The 17,810-nt window shown below is 33.4% G+C and overlaps 1 protein-coding gene across 2 annotated transcripts in view; it reads right to left on the bottom strand.

Annotated features, from left to right (window-relative positions):
* Positions 1 to 17,810, bottom strand: part of LOC118187136 (uncharacterized protein ZK1073.1) — a 224,436-nt gene that overhangs the window by 20,707 nt on the left and 185,919 nt on the right. The window contains exons 7-8 of one of the 2 annotated variants that reach the window (XM_085814518.1): positions 14,674 to 14,760; positions 13,119 to 13,196 (exon numbers count right to left, since the gene is read on the bottom strand). In XM_085814518.1, coding sequence (XP_085670644.1) covers positions 13,119 to 13,196; positions 14,674 to 14,760 — 165 coding nt within the window. Of the gene's footprint in view, positions 1 to 13,117; positions 13,197 to 14,673; positions 14,761 to 17,810 lie in introns of both variants that reach the window. The other variant, XM_085814519.1, reaches the window with a different exon arrangement.

Here is a 17,810-nt window from a genome sequence, read left to right as displayed (position 1 = left end):
ATCACTAACATTTTTTAAAAAATTCAACTAAAAATTCTGTGCTATACTTTTCACTCATACAAATCACTGAAAGGGGGGCTAATACTTAATCAAGATGCATAAAATTCACTTATATACAAACTAGACAAAATCAAACTATAAATATGAAAATAATTAATGAAACCTAAACTAAAAACCTCTATTTCCACTACAGTTTCCTACACTTTCTAGTGGGATGGAGAGAGAAAAACAGCAAGATCCAGAAGTTAATTATCATTATGAAAACATGCAATTTCATTTAAGGCATTTTCCTCCAAAATTATGCAAGCAAATGCATTTTCCCTAAATTTATGTAAACAACAAAGTTAACAACATCGAAAGTACTGATAGTATGATAAAGGTCCATCTATAATTATTTATTTATGTATATAAAATTTAAACATATAAAGTTTAAGATTATAAAAACTTGCTGAAATATAAAAATATGCAAGATTATAATCCTGATTAAAGACACATCAATAAAGCTTATCATACTGCATATTTAATCAATAATAAATATCCTCTGCAAAAACCTAACTTAATATAGAGATTTGTTCCTTATTTCTCCCCCTTTTGCAATTATCTTATTTGGCAAATTAAGGTTATCATTCCTCTATTTTTTATTACACTGTATAACTCACACCATAAAGTGAGGCTTTTTAATTAATTCAAGTGTACTTAGTTTCCAATATTTAACATTAAAAACTGTTTCTCATAATTCCCTTAAAAAAAAAAAAAAAAAAAAAAAAAAAAAAAAACCACTTTCCTCCACTCTCTTTTTAGAAGGGAAAAAAGGATAAATATCATTTGGAAAACATTTCAATAGTTTTTAATTTCCATAGTGTTTTCTTTACTTTTCTTACTCGCTAACAATATTACTGCATAGCTAGCTAATTTAAAAAAACAGCCATTGAATTAAGGAAAGTAATTTTAAAATGGCATAAGATAAGCATTTGCTACAAGTTATTTTAAAACTTCATATATTACAAATAATAATTCATTTACATGATATCTTATTTAGAGCATATTTTTATACTATTTCAAATTGCCCTGGTACAAAACAAAATTTTCTCCAGAGAATTCTTTCCAAAACTGATGAAATTTCAAGCATGTTCATTTTTTTTTAATTGTGCTAATTTCTGTCTTAAATAACATCAATTTTAGAGATATTCTCTATGCATTTCAAGAGAATGTTATATAGCTCTCTCTGCATAAAGAATAGAACTGGATTATTCATTATGACAAAGTAAACAATGATTATCTGTCCAAGCTCCATCCAAATTTTGGTTGACAACACCTTGTGATATGGAACCCAAGAATCTCACATCTCTTTTCCCAATCACCAACTTCTCAAAAGGACTTTGAGGAGATAAAATTTTTAAGTGCTCCCTATCAAATACAGTCGTTTTGAAATTCAAATCAAGTCCAAAAGCATGGCAACTTATCTTTGTAAACTGCTATGCTGTCTTTGCAAAATACTTTTCTTAAAGGCATACAGAGTTTCCCTAATATCAGTGCCAATCTAAAGTTTAATATTTCCATTTTAAAGTTAGGTTGCTCCTGTTTCAGCTGCTATAGCATGTTAAAACTCAGTAAGGTTAGAAAATTAAATTGTAAATAAAAATTCCAGTTTATAATTTAATAATTTAAGGTATTCTTTACTTTTATCACATCGATTTTTTTATTAATCGATATGGAAAAATAAATTTAACAAAATCGATAACTGAAGAATTTGATGAATAAGGAATTAAAAAAAGGATATTTGGCATTAGAAGAAAGTTCATATTCTTGCATACATTAAAATTCATTTTGTATGGAAATTTGACAGAACAAATCTTGTATCCAACAAAGTATTAGCAAATGGACCTTTATCAAAAAAATTCCATTTCCTTGTTTCATGCAAAACTGATTAAAAAAACTTACATTATTCAAATTTCTACCCTACAGATATGCAAGGCACATGCAGCATGCTGAAGCAAGAGAATGAAGTACTAATTAGAAGAAGACTAAAAAGCTTCTAACATGCAACTGTGAAATGTTTACCTCCTGTTTGTATCGCAATTCACGAGAGATGATGAAGAAGCCACAAGACAGAGATGGAAAGTGTTTTAATGAAACAAAACGAACAGTCAGAGGTAAGTACCAGGCAGATACACATATAAGCAATACATATATACATTTTCCAAGGAGTCAATAATAGAAAATACATAGTCATACTCATATGTACAGTAAGCAATTTTTAAGTATACAGTATTCTTACATGCTTCGAAGGTCACGAATGTTAACATAAATGGGCATTAAGTAGAAGATACAGAAGACTCCATGTTAGGCATATAATAACCATATAGAATAGGTATCATCATTTAATCAATGCCATAATCATGCAACTGTTATACACGCTACATCAATTTACAAAAATAAAGAAAGTTTAAAACATTTCAACTTTCTACAAAGAAATAATTCAACTTCATTTTAAAGTATTACCATATTTAAAAAAAAATAAATAAATAAACAGAAGAGGGGAAGTACATAAAGGGGCATTAATTAAACTAAAATGAAATTACACATTAAAACAGTATTCAATATAAAATGCAGTGGCAAAAATATTCTGAAATTAAAATGCATACGACAACACTGCAATAGAAAAATTCAAATTTAATATAAACTACAAATTTATTATTAAATTATATTAATTAATGTTACACACCTCTGCAATTGCAGTTTAATTTAAATTTTGTACAGGAAACACGTTTATAGTTCTATTTATATTTTTAAAATTGTTTTTAATTCCCACACAAAAAGATTTTAAATTTGATTTTTACACATAAATTTATTAAAAACCTACTTTTACATTCAGTAGCTGCGCTAAAAAGTCAAACATTTTTTATATTGCAACTAAAATAAAGGAATTACAAATACTGCATTATAACATGTATGTTACTGAATATATAAAAATAATTCAAATTAGTAGCCCGCTCAGTCAAAATCTTGAATTTTAAAGCAGAGTATATTTAAATTACTGCCCATTAATAATATTTATATACTTAAATTATTGTACTTTAATTATAATTAAGGTAGTAATCTTATACTGGTGCGAATTTTCATAAATCATAGGGAAAATTTTCAGGTTCTGCAAGTACAGTTTTTTTCTCATGAATATCAAATGGTTCTGCGATTTCAAAAATATTTAACAATAACTTTTATACTGACTTCAATAAAATTTACAACAAAATAATTGTTCTCGAGAACCCAAAATAAAACTCTGAAATTTCAATAATTTCTCAAGATTTTAGCTCCAGCTCTACTGAACATTTGATAAACTATATTCTGCATCAGAAAATGGAAAAAGGTTAAATAACATAATATGTCATCTGTTAACATGGAAAAAGGTTAAATATCATAATATGCCATTTGTTAACTGTCACTATTAATTAGCACTTTAATGCTGAAAAATCCTTTTGCAAATTTAGAAATATGTTATTGCACATTTAGCATTGCATTACTATTACTAAAGAAAATCTGTGCATGAATAATGTAATAAGCACTGCATCACTGTGATATCTGGCGACTGTTTGGCGATCAACAGAGCATGCTTGGCGCAGGTAGCTCTTCTTCGAGAAGGGTTGATGTATTTATTAGGAGTTGCATGTTAGCCTCGGAAGAGGAAGGTAGTAGATTGTGCTATGCGGTAGGAGCGACGTACTGCTCTGAGTAACTATTATATTATTATTTGAATTATATATTTAATAAATGTTTGTTTCGTCTTGCTAAATGGTGCCTTATTAAATCATGAAGTCATCACAACACGCTCTCTTACGAGAAAACCAGAGAGGTTAGAAGCTTAGAGCGTTGAAAACGGAAGAGGTGTAAAGTTAAGCCTAACTAACGAAAGAAGTATTCATTTGCAAAAGAGAGTAAAAACGTGAGAATTATTTAATCGAGAGTTTGAAAGGCTTGATTCTAAAGGAAAATAGAAGAAAATGTTCAAAAACGCAAAGAAAGAGGATTTAGTAACAGTTCTATTGGAAATTGGCGAAGAAGCATCCAGAGATTTGAAGCTGGTAGAACTGAAACACAAACTCCAGAATAGCAAGGAATACATCGAAGATGCTGATTTCGTGAAAGAAATTCTGATTACTACAGTGGAGAATAGAAAAAGAAAAGAAGAAATGGAAAGAATGCAAATGGAAGAAGAAAGAATAAGAACAGAAAGAGAACACGAAATAGAACTAGCAAAGATTCGAGCAACTCAAAATGAAGGAAGTAGAAGTCCAACACCTTTAATACAAAACACAGAACGAGAAACCGAAATTTCCCTGGACAAGCTGATCAAAGGAGTAGAAACACTGACTATACCAGTACCGAAGAGAGCAGAAGAATGGAATATATTTTTCGATTCTATCGAAAGAGCATTTAAGCACAAGAAGGTTCCTGAAGAATACAAATCAGAAATATTATTGAAATTAATTGGAGAAAAAGCTTCAAATGTTCTTGTTTATATAAAGGAGGAAGATCTGCAAAATTACGAAAAAGTGAAAACTCTTGTTCTGAAGGAATATCAACCTACTCCTCAAACCTGTTTAGAAAACTTCAGAAAAACTAAACGTTATTCCGGCGAAACGCATATCCAGTTCGCTTCAAGACTAACAGCTACATGGGACTATTACTGCAAGTCAAGAGAAGTAAAGGATTTCGAAACACTCAAGGAGTTAATTATTTCCGATAAATTATTCCAAGCATTAGATGAAGAAACAGCTGCACACGTCGCAATACGCCAAGGAAATAAATGGCTGAAGCCTCAAGAATTAGCTACAGAATGTGATATTTATTTCACGGCCAAAGGAAAATCTTTCGACGAAGTTCGAAATGGAATTAAGCGATCACCGAGATTCCTGGATACAACATGTGCACACGACAAATATATTCCACCACCCATGAGAAAAGAATATCCAAAACACGAAAGATTTCACGCGAGAAGAAAAGAATGTTATATTTGTGGAAATTATCAACACATCGCGAGAGATTGTCCAGACAAAAGAAGAAAGAACGAAACTGCAGTAAATAAGAAGGGAAAGGATGATTCCAAAACTCAAAAAAATTCAAACAGAACATCAAAAGAAGAAGCCATCGTAGCTAATGTAGACTCATCCCATCTACGATCTGAATTCTCAGAACGCATCGTTCAACCACTGCAAAAAGTAGATATTTTTATTAACTCTGAGAAAATCGAAGCTATCGTAGACTCTGGAACGCAGATAACGATCGTACATTCATCGCTCATTCCAAATTTAGAGGAGAGAGAAGGAGGTAAAATATTGCTAACACCTGCTTTCGGACAACCAATTGAAGCAAAAGTTTGCCGTGTACCTATTTACCATAAAGATCATGGAAGCAATATATTTAATTTTGTGGATACATTAATTGCAGTGACTGATAAGCTAAATGTGCCTTGCCTAATAACTCCAGAAATATACGAACTCTTGATTAATCCTGCGGCAGAAGAACCAAACGCAGAAAGAAATAATTACGGAAGCGAAAACTTACAAACTTTATTCGCCAATGCACAGTCAAACGACAGCGTCGATTCCTCCCCGCTAATGCTTATGGAGGAGAAAAACGAAGAGGAGGAAGTCAAGAAGGCGAGTGTTTATGTAAACACAGACTTATCGTCTGCTGAATGCCTACGCGAAGAGCAAGTTAACTGTCCCTCGCTGAGAGAAGCATGGAAGCTAGCAATAGAAAAAAAAGGAAATTATTTATTTATTGATCATCTTTTACATCACCAAGAAAAAATATTAGGACAGAATGTTTTTCAGTTAGTGCTTCCACTTAGTAGAAGAGCACAAGTGTTGGAATTAGCACATAGTTCCATTTTCGGTGCACATCTTGGGATAAGAAAAACAAAGGAGCGAATACGATATTCATTTTATTGGCCTGGATTAACACAAGATGTTGAAACCTTTTGTAAAATGTGCAAAGATTGTCAGTTGAAAAGTCCAGAAAAGCGATCTGACAAGATTCCCATCACACCGGTCAGAAGGCCAGGATTACCTTTCAAAACAGTTAACATCGACATTATTGGACCTATTGAACCTTCCTCTGCTAGGAAACATAAATATGTGTTATGTCTGGTAGATCAACATTCCCGATGGCCAGAAGCCATTCCACTGAGAAGCTTGACAGCAAAAGCCACTTGCGACGCGCTTTTGGAGATTTTCATGAGAACAGGAATCCCTAATACAATAGCTAGTGACAACGGAAGTAACTTCGTTTCAAAACTAACTAAAGAATTCCAGAAAAGACTAGGTTCTCACCCTAGGTTCTCTACACCTGCTTACAGTGCTTCAAATGGATTAGTAGAAAGATGGAACAAGTCCTTCAAGCAAATGTTACATCATGTCATCAGGACTGATCCTTCGAATTGGGATAAGCACATCCCATACCTGCTCTTTGCATACAGAGAAGTACCAAACTGCACCACGGGTGTCTCACCATTTCAGCTGATGTATGGAAGACAACCAAGAGGTCCTTTAGCAGTACTGAAGTCTTCATGGTCAGGAGAAATACCTATACCACCTAATCTAAGTGAATCAGCAGTGGATTACTTACAACTTTTAAAAATAAGGTTAGAACAAGCAGCCAAACAAGCCAATTTAATTGCAAGTGATAAACAACAAAAATATGCTGAGTACTTTAATCGGAGATCAATACCAAAAAATTTCAAAATCGGAGAACAAGTTTATTTACTCATACCAGATTCAAATAACAAACTCTATGCACGATGGACTGGTCCAGGAGAAATCGTGAATCATTGCCCACCTCATTCCTATAAAGTAAAACTACCTGATGGAAAGATCAAACATGTTCATGCAAATAAAATTAGAAAATTCCAAGCTAGTGTCAATGCAGTTGGAGTGATATTTGAAAATGAAGAAGAATTTGGAGAAATTATAACTTTACCAGGAAAAGATCTCTCGACCCCCCTGGAAGATTTTAAAATAGATGCAAATCTGAATTAAGAAAATTTGAATCCGCAGCAGAGAAGAAAATTGATAGCTCTTATCAACAAACACCGAGCACTATTCACCGGAAAGCTGAAAATAGCTAAAGTTGAAGCTCATAAAATTAGATTAATACCCAATATGGAGAGGAAGAAACCTTACATTTATAGGATTCCTGAAGCATTGAAACCCAAGGTCGATGAAGAAGTAGAAGAATTATTGAAATCGGGACTAATAGAAGAAAGTAATGCAGAAATAGCTCATCCAGTAGTTTGTGTAAGCAAAAAAAATGGAGATATCAGATTGTGCTTAGATTATCGAGCTTTGAATGCAGTGACGAAGCCAGATGACTTCCCTATGCAAAATGCCATTGATTTAATGTACAGTATAGGAAGAGCCAACGTCATAACAACTTTAGATTTGCTGAAAGGATATTGGGCAATTCCCATGGAGGAACAAAGTAAAGAGTACACATTGTTCAAAACTCATCGAGGTCAATATCAATTTAAAGTGCTACCCTTTGGATTAAGGAACGCAGCAGCAACTTTTCAGAGAGTAATGAATAATGCACTGAAAGAATTTCAACAATTTTCAAGAGCCTATATTGATGACATAGCTATATTTTCCACGGATTTCGACACTCATCTCCGACATCTGGATAAAGTTTTTACCAAACTAGAGTCACTTGGATTTACTATCAATTCGAAGAAATGTTCGTTTGCAAAACCTCAAATTAAATATTTAGGACACATGATTGGATCAGGAAAACATCAACCAGATCCCGAGAAAATAGAGGCAATCAAGAAGCTGGAAACGCCGAAAACGAAAAGAGATCTTAAAAGTCTGTTAGGACTATGTAATTATTATCTCGATTATATCCCAGGGTATGCAGAGATCGCCTACCCACTCACAGAACTCACGAAACATAAACAACCGGAAATACTCGAATGGAAAGAAATTCATGAGTCAACATTCCAACAACTGAAGGAACGATTAGCGATGTCAACGGAGCTGATCACCCCAACACTGCAGGATCCGTTTGTCATTCATTCTGATGCATCCCAAATCGGAATAGGTGCATGTTTGTCACAGCAAAGGGGAGAGAAGCAATTTCCCATCTGCTACGCGAGCAAGAAATTATCGAAACCTCAACAGAGCTGGCCGACTATAGAGCGAGAAGCTTATGCATTGAAGAAGTTTGAACCTTGGATATTCGGTTCATTGGTGAAAATTGTGACTGATCATAATCCTCTAGCCTTTATAGTGAGAAATGCTCCGCAATCGTCCAAATTACAACGATGGGCCATAGCTTTGCAGAAATATAATCTCGAAATAGAACATTGCCCTGGAAAAAAACTGTCAAACGCGGATGCATTATCCAGACTTCCCACTTGTGAACTTTGAACATTAATTTACTGTTCATCTTCACGAACATTTTGTATAGTTAATAATTAGATAGTTTCTTTGCTTTTCATAATCATTTTACAATTTTGTGCAAATAAGATGTTTATGTAATTTGAAATAGATAGAGAAATTATTGGATAACAAATATTCGAGGTAAGTGGTAAATTTAGATATTTGTCTCCCAAGGATTTAAATCATGCTGCAGCATCATTAATTAAAAGGAATGTTAAGAATATAATTTTATATATATATAAGAAACTTAATAATTTTACTGTCATCATTGGAATAATACTAGGGTATATTTTAACATGTTTATAAAAGAAAATATCAACTTGGTTTCTTTGAATTAAGAATTGATAAATTGTTACAATAATAATAAGGTTCGGAACAAGTGAAGTTAAAAATGATTTATCTATGTTTATATATAAAAATGTGTTATCTATGTTTATGTAGTAAATTGAGGTATGTCTATAGTAATTGAGATTTGAAAATTAGGATAGAATGTATAAAAGTATATGTAGTTTTTTTTCTTTTTCACGTTGATCGCAAACAGTTGCTAGATTTTAGTTTCCAGATTGCTGATTGATTTGTAAATAATATCAACAACAATCTTACGACGGGGGTGTGATATCTGGCGACTGTTTGGCGATCAACAGAGCATGCTTGGCGCAGGTAGCTCTTCTTCGAGAAGGGTTAATGTTTTTATTAGGAGTTGCATGTTAGCCTCGGAAGAGGAAGGTAGTAGATTGTACTATGCGGTAGGAGCGACGTACTGCTCTGAGTAACTATTATATTATTATTTGAATTATATATTTAATAAATGTTTCTTTCGTCTTGCTAAATGGTGCCTTATTAAACCATGAAGTCATCACAATCACAAAAGAAAATATGTGCATGTATAATGTAACAAGCGTTGCATTACAAAAGAAAATCTATGCGTGTATGATGTAATATTTCAAAACTCTTGCCACTTAATGTATATCTAGCTCTCAGGTATAGCACTCATAACACTGGTAGAACTTAACCAATTTATAAAAAGAACTATTGGTTTTAAAATATGTAACATAATGTTTATTTAATTACATGTAAGCATTTGCATCACTACCACAAATTCATATGACATTCCTTGGAAAGATTAAGATGTATTTGCCTGCTTAAATATTTGCAAAAATTATTGTACACCCTAAACGGCAAAATTTTGTGAAATTTCAGTCTTTATCTTTTGAAAGCCTCACAAATTTGTTTTTCTTCTTCCATAATAAAATTACTACCTTAAATATAATTACATATTTATGTTAGATTGCAGTCAACTCCCAATTAATTGGGCAAACTAGGCTGAAGATTAACTGAACCCTGTCTAGAACTTTAAAAAAGTAGTTAGTTTGTTGTTTACTGCAGGACAATGAGAAAATTACTAATGTAAGAAATCACCATAAAATAAATGGGAATCATGATTTTCCGCAATAAAATATAATTCCATGTAATTTGATATACAAACAATACTAATACAATTAGTATTTATTCGGCGTGTTATTGTGTCTTAATTATACAAACAATGTTAAATCATTGGTTCAAAATAAATTGCTCAATCTTGAGAATAAATTAAGTATATATAAAACAGTCTCCTGTTTCATAGACTCTTAACAAAATGCAAGATTGATGTTTTTTTAAAAAAAAAACACCAGCCGGTGGACAATGAAACAAGAAAGAAGCATGGCAGAAAAAAAATGTTGGTCCTCAACTATGAATACTGATTTATGTAACCAGATACTTATTCTTCAGACTAAGCTGCTTGAAAAACACAAGTAAGTTGTTCTTAACACTTTTCTTTGACCTTAATTATGTGAGACAGCTGGGACTGCAACGAAAAACTGTTTGCTTGAAATACTAAGTGCAAAATTATTATAATTAACATTTTAATAATCTCATTTACTAGTTCGATAAAATTTATTTCCTTCAAGTAACAAATAATTCAGATAAAATTTCATTTCATGACAAAAATATTTATAAAAAATCTGAAACAGAAAAACTATCAAATTTCATAAAAACTGTGAAATTTTGTTAAATTTCTTACATTTGATTTTATGGTTTTATTTATTTATTTATTTATTTTTCAATGAAATAGTTCTATAACTTAAGACAGCCATTGTATGCTCACATCAATTTTTGATCAACTACAGATCCACAGAGAAGCACCAAGATACTGCTGTAAATATTAAACATTTTTACAGAAGGTTTCAGCATTGGTAATTTTCACTTTGTTTCTGTTTTATCATTCTAAGCATCACTATCATCTCTGCAATTTTACTGTTCTTTGTACTTACGATGTGAACGATTTTGTCACTCAAAACTAGAAATCTTTTCACATTTATTCATTCCAAAACATCAACTTAAGCAATCTATTTGTATCCCTTTCTCCTCTGAAATATGCCTACAAATTCCTTGATGTCTGACGGTTAGTGTTGCTTTTACCTTGAACCTAAGTAAACTGCATCTTTTATCCTAATACACAATAGGATCAGTCACAATTTATCTTACACACAATGCAAGGCTACTAACTGAAAAAGAAAAGTTAAGTATCAATCACTATGAAAGAATGTCCAAATGTTAATAATTTTTATAACATCTCTCCTAATGTTATAACACTTTCCAAAGAGTTCTTTAAACTGATTACCAGCTTGGCTAAAGCCACGGTTGGCAAAGGCCTTACTAACTAGTGCATATTTTACAGCATAATGTGGGTTATTCTTTATACGAGGCGTATTCGGAAACTAAGTACCGTTTTGAAAAAAAAAAATAGTAAAACAATTTTTTTCAAATCCAATTTTATTTTTACATGAAAATACATGTCTTAAACTATTTTTCAACATAGTTTCCGCCAATGATCAAACACCTGTCATAGCGGGTGACCAGTTTTTGTATACCATCGTCAAAGAAACTTCCCGTCAGTTTCGATAACCACGACTCCACAGCATTTTTCGTGTCATCGTCAGATCCAAAGCGCTTGCCACCAAGCTCGCGCTTCATGTGCAGGAACAAGTGATAGTCGGATGGCGCCAAGTCCTGGCTGTACGGCGGGTGATCGAACTGCTCCCAATGAAACTGTCAAATTAACGATTGAGTGACACCAGCAGTATGGGGGCGAGCATTGTCATGGAGCAACACAATTTCCTTTACTTACTATTCCTCTTCGTTTGTTTTGAATGGCATGCCTTAGTTTTGTTAAAGTCTCACAATATCGTGCCACATTAATGGTTTCACCTCTGGGAAGAAATTCAGTAAGCAAAAAGCCCTTCCTATCCCAGAAGACAGTGCACATGATTTTTTGTGATGACATTGTCACTTTGAACTTTTGTTTTTTCGGAGAATGAGTGTGTCTCCACTCCATCGATTGTTGTTTTGATTCTGGTGTGAAATGACACACCCAAGTTTCATCACCTGTCACAATTTGGTTTAAAAAGTTTTCTCCCTCATCACTGTACCACGTGAGAAATGTCAGGGCACAACCAAGTCGCTTTGTTTTGTGAACATCAGTGAGCATTTTTGGAAACCATCGGGAACACAGTTTGCCATAATTCAAGCGGTCAGACACAATTTTGAACAAAACAGTACGTGAAATTTGTGGACATGCCTCTGAAAGAGTTGTCATTGTGAAGCGTCTGTTCTTATGAATTGCTTCATCAACTTTCCTTACCAAATCATCGATGACAACACAAGGCCGACCACTCCGAGCCTCGGCATAGACATTTGTTCTACCTGCATTAAACATTCTTACCCACTTTCTCACCATTCCATCACTTATCGCGTATTCACCGTAAACTTCTGTTACTTGACGATAAATTTCGGCTGGTTTAACATTCCTCGCGTTCAAAAATTTAATCACGGCACGAATCTCACAGTCAGCAGGAGAACTAATTGTCTTCATTAGTTCTTATTGATTAAGGATAATCCTGATATTATCCTTATTAATCAGAAGTTGACTTCATTTCACACACACACACAAAAAAAAATCTAATACTAAAATTACCATGCTAATATTCAGATAAGAAATAAAATGTCAAATAATAAATCATATAAATATACGGCTCTCATGGGAATCACTGCTTTAAAGTCAGTACTGTTTCTTTAAATAATGATTCTCAAGATTCTGAGAAGATAATTAAATAACAATAGTGAACACCATTGACAGTCCTTTTCTCTAAGACGACAACAGAGGAAACAATTTCTCATGGCAATCACTTCTTAAAGTGACCACTACTTCTGAGAATTGAGCATCACTAACAGTCATATTCTTTGATGTGACCACCTCAAAATCTTCTGGAGTTATGACTGATTGTCTCTGGAAGATTTCATTGTATTTTGTTTATAACATGCAGAAAATTAATTATTTTTGAAAGGAGACAGGCAATACATCTTCATCTGAATAAATTTCCACTATTCTTCCAAAAAAAATGACTATTTTGTAATATATAACATAAATGTATGTGAAAAATAATTATCTATCAAAAGACTGTAATTTAGACTAAATAACAAATTTACGGAAATAATTTTTATATTTATCACAATTCTCTGCTTCTTGTACGTAGAAATTTTCTATGTTTGTGTATTTCTATGTATACAAAAATAATAGTAACAAAATTCCTTTATAATATGAAATTAGAAATCGTAAATTACAATGAAATAAAATTCTCATACCGCTCCAAATTTGTGAAGCACTAGATACTGTTCTGTAGAAGGATTCATTCCAACATTGGAAAGTTTCCAATTCATGAACTATATTAAGATAAATATATATATATATATAAGATAGAAGCAATATAAATAACATCAAAACCATAACCAATAAAATACATGAACAACAAATTAAAAAAGTGATGCTTGAAATTTATCTTAGTTACACATATATGTCTATTATTGCAGTCAATGAGCAGGTCTTTTTTTTTAACTGCAGTAGAAATGTAGGTATTATAACTTAGGTTATCCAGTTTATTATTATCCATTACACATAAATTATATATGACTGAATTAGCAATACTGTAATTTTACATATAGGTAAAGATTTTAATTAACTTTTTAACTAACTGAAAGAAAGGTCCATTATCTAGATCCGGCATATCAAACACAAGGCTCTTCACTCATTTTTCTGCCACCCTCTATTTACTCTGAGATTTTAACAATATATATAATTATAATACACTAATAAAATTGGAATTCACCTCATATCAAGGCATATATACAAACTCGGATGCTACAAAGGACTTTTTACAAAAGTACTTTTTTAACCAACATTTTGAAAAAAAGACAGCCTATTTACAGACAATATTAACATAAATTCAGAACTAAATTCTAAAGCAAAAATTCAGTGAAGTAGCTATCCTTGAGTTTTACAAATATCTTCCTGCATAGTCTGCAGAAAGCCACAAATTTTGTACACGATTTCCATGTTCATGAACACATATAAATGTTAACAGCTTTTCTCATTTAGGCAAAGGGAAAAAAATCCTACAAAATCCAAATTAACAGGCCCTAATATAACTTCTGAAAATTGCTAAAGTGAGCAGGTCTCCAGGCATCTGATATCTAGTTGAGGGAAAAAGATGCCAGGTTTTGTGAAAGAAGCAATAGTATCCATATATAACCACAACTTCCTTATGTTTAAATCTATTTTTAAACAACTGCAGTATTAGGTAAGGTTTTACATATTTACTCACTTTTCAAATACATCATTAAGAATGGAAATGGCCTTCTTTTTTTTCCCTTGCAGCCTACATTATTGTTAAAATGATGATTATTTGGCTTTCCTGAGCTACTGAGTTTTGCATGCCTGATCTAGCTGCGTATCTAATAAACTTTGAAATTTTTACAATTACATGTATTTTTCTTGTATACTCACATGGAAATTTTAAAAAATTGAATAAACATAAAGCCTACCTGAACTTCAATAATTCCTTAATTACTATTTTTAAATATCATAAAATGAACTCTTGTTAATTTGAAATTTCATCTAACTCTTAACCATGTGCTGTCTTGTATAATTATATATTTTAAAAAAATCTAAATGCACACATGCATGAATAAATCAGCAATAAATTGTATCTCTCAAATAGCAAAAATGATGACAATTTTAAAAGCTTATTTATACTGATTATATTCACATTCTTAAAATACAATATTAGGTCAAAATTGGTTTAAAGTTTAAATTTAGAATGTTCTTAATTACTCTACATTTTAACAGTGCTTAGATATTCACCTTATCTTTAAAATATTCCATAACACCCACACCAGTGGACACACAGTGGATAAGAACTAACCCCAGAACTCTTGATGGATGTGCTAACTGGAAAAACATAAAAAACATCTTTCACAACAGCCAATTATGTAAGAACACATGAATACAAGATGAACTGATAGTATTACTAACAGCTATTCAGGCAATCACCTTTTACTTAAAATTTTAATATTCCTTGCATTCGGGTTCCTTTAGATACATGTGTGGGGAGGATTAATAAGTAAAAAAAAATTACAAACTGTACATTTCTAAAATTTTTAGTGCACATTTTGTTTGCATTATTTCATATAAAGTATTTATAAATATTTTTATATTAAAAGATTATAACTGGGAAACAGAGTTTAGAAATCCTATAAATATATTTTCTGATATAGTATATAAAGGTTTTTAATCAATCTGTGACCATTCTTCTACAAACACAAATGGCAGTTAGATCTAAAAGTATTTATTAACAAAGTACAGAAACAGTTACACACACACACATATATAAAGATATATATACACTGGTGTGCAAAAATTAAGGACGGAGTCGAAAAATTAGCATATCAGCTGAACAAAGAGGCAGAGCGGACAGAAAGACCAATCAGGAGATTAAGTAAGGTGATGTACGGTAGCACATGTGCAGATATGCAGGTAGACGTAATGGAGGAGTGTCCGAGTAGTATAAAGCATGTTGTCGGTGTAAGATCAGTATTTCTGGCAAAGAGATTGCACGCCGTATAGCAGTTAAAATCACACCGAGTTGCTGCCTCAGCGAGAAATGGCGAATAATCAATCTGTTACACGACATCTGGATGCTTTTACCCGAGGTCGAATCATTGGAAAGTTGGAGGAAGGCCGCAGTGTGACAAGTGTGGCTGCAGAGTTCGGAATTGCTCACAGCATCGTTTCACGACTTTGGAGACAATTTCAAACTACAGGAACAGCTATCCGGGGGTTTAGTAGTGGTCGTCCATGATGAACCACACCCGCAGATGACTGGTATATTACCTTACAGGCCAGAAGAAACAGGCGGCAGACAGCGGGAGAAATCGCTAGACACACAACACAGGCGACTGGATGACCGATATCGCCTTTTACCGTGGCCAGAAGACTGCACGGTGGTGGTCTGTTTGCACGACGCCCTGTACGGTGTGTACCTCTAACGCCTACCCATCGGAGAAGGCGTTCTCTGTGGTGCCGAGAACATCGGAATTGGAGAGACAATGAATGGGGACAAGTACTCTTTACAGATGAGAGCAAACTCAGTCTGAGTAGCGATTCTCATCGCATACTCATCTGGAGAAAGCGGGAAAGCTGCAATCATCCCTCGAACATCATTGAAAGGGACAGATATGGAGGTGGCGGTGTTCTCGTTTGGGGAGGCATCATGCTTGGCAGTCATACAGACCTTCACATCTTCGACGCAGGTTCAGTCAACGGGACCCGTTATTGTAACGAGATTCTTCTTCCATATGTGCGTCTTTTAGAGGCGCTATGGGTCCGCAGTTCCTTTTCATGGACGACAATGCACCATGTCATCGCACAATAGCTGCCGAACAGCTCTTAGAGAGTGAGGATATTGAACGTATGGATTGGCCAGCACGATCTCCGGATCTCAATCCCATCGAGCATGTATGAGATTTTCTAGGCAGACGCTTGGCAGCTTGTACCTTACCACCAGTAATGATTCCGGAGCTTTGATTGGCGCTGCAAGATGAATGGGCAGCAATGCCTCAACAACTCATTGACACCCTCATTCTCAGCATGGGCAGACGCTGTGAAACCTGCCTAGCAGTCAGGGGAGATCATATCCCCTATTAAAGAACGGATGTTTCTTGCTGGACACCCATCACCGGGATGTTTCGGCCTTCAGTCGCATTGCGCTTTAGTAAGTGTTGCTTCATTATTCATGTCCTTACGTATTTGGGATCTTACGGTATTAAATGTGTTCATTTGGAAAGCTTTTGTACAAAGTTATATTGAAAAAACCGTCTCGTCCGTAATTTTTGCACACCAGTGTATATGTATATATATATATATATATATATACATATACACTGGTGTTCTGATATATATATATATATATATATCAGAACAGAGCATACACCAAAACAGAACATTTAGAATTAACATTTGAGTCGCAGAGACACGATACTGGAGAACCTATCCTCATCGCAGCTGAAGATTGACTTCTGTAAATTGCTCTTGTTGCCACTCTATAACATTTGATAAAATAATCTGGTTACATCCAAACAGTTCTCTTATAAATCTACATCCACTTCTAGCAAATAATAAGATATCTATATTATTAAAAAATGGTCCTTCCACGTGTATTCGTAAGGCTATAATTCAGTTTCAAAAAGTCTCTAATTAAATTTTGTGGATACATTGCTTCAATTAAAATGTAAAGAGTTTCACATTTCAATTTTTAAATGGTGCATGCATTCAATGCCAGTTTAGCACAAGGAAACTGGTCATGTGTCCAATTAAAGTGAGCACTTAGTAACAAAATAAAATTTCCATATGTATTGTCAATTAATAGTCAAATATAAACCAGCAGTTCCCAAACTATGCTCAGCAAAGCCCTTAAGGTGTTTCTGCACGCACTTCCCATGGCAAGGTGCTCCATGGCAGATCCAAGAAAATAAAAGAAATAAAAATTTACAAAATAAAAATAAGAATGTTGGAAATTACATCTGGAATGGAAATCTGCGAAGCTGAACCTCATGCCTTCTACAGTCTTCTTCTACAGACATACTTGATTGTTCTCCTACCCACTGGCCCCAAAATTACTGTACCCTAAGACAGGTAGACAATGAAGCTGAGTAAGGAGTTGGCCTTTTGCACACAATCTGTCACATACCACTAGCTTTTTATGGAATTCAATGTCAAAATGATTTCTTGGCATTCATTTGGACATTCAATTCAAGAAGTTTCTTAGCAATTCTCGGCCCTTCGAGGATTGCTGGAATCTGCTCTCTCATATAAATACAGCCTTACTAGTTGACAACCAGCCTCTCTTTATATAACCCGTATAAGTAGACACTAACTAGTTGATTTGAAGTAATTTCTCAATGAACTTTCACAGTGACAATATTGTTAATACTTGGTAATTT

This window comes from Stegodyphus dumicola, chromosome 4 (assembly GCF_044657685.1).
Source record: "Stegodyphus dumicola isolate Sdum_Otavi_A_Nest chromosome 4, ASM4465768v1".
Classification (NCBI taxonomy): domain Eukaryota; kingdom Metazoa; phylum Arthropoda; class Arachnida; order Araneae; family Eresidae; genus Stegodyphus; species Stegodyphus dumicola.
This window is presented reverse-complemented; position numbering and strand designations above follow the sequence as displayed.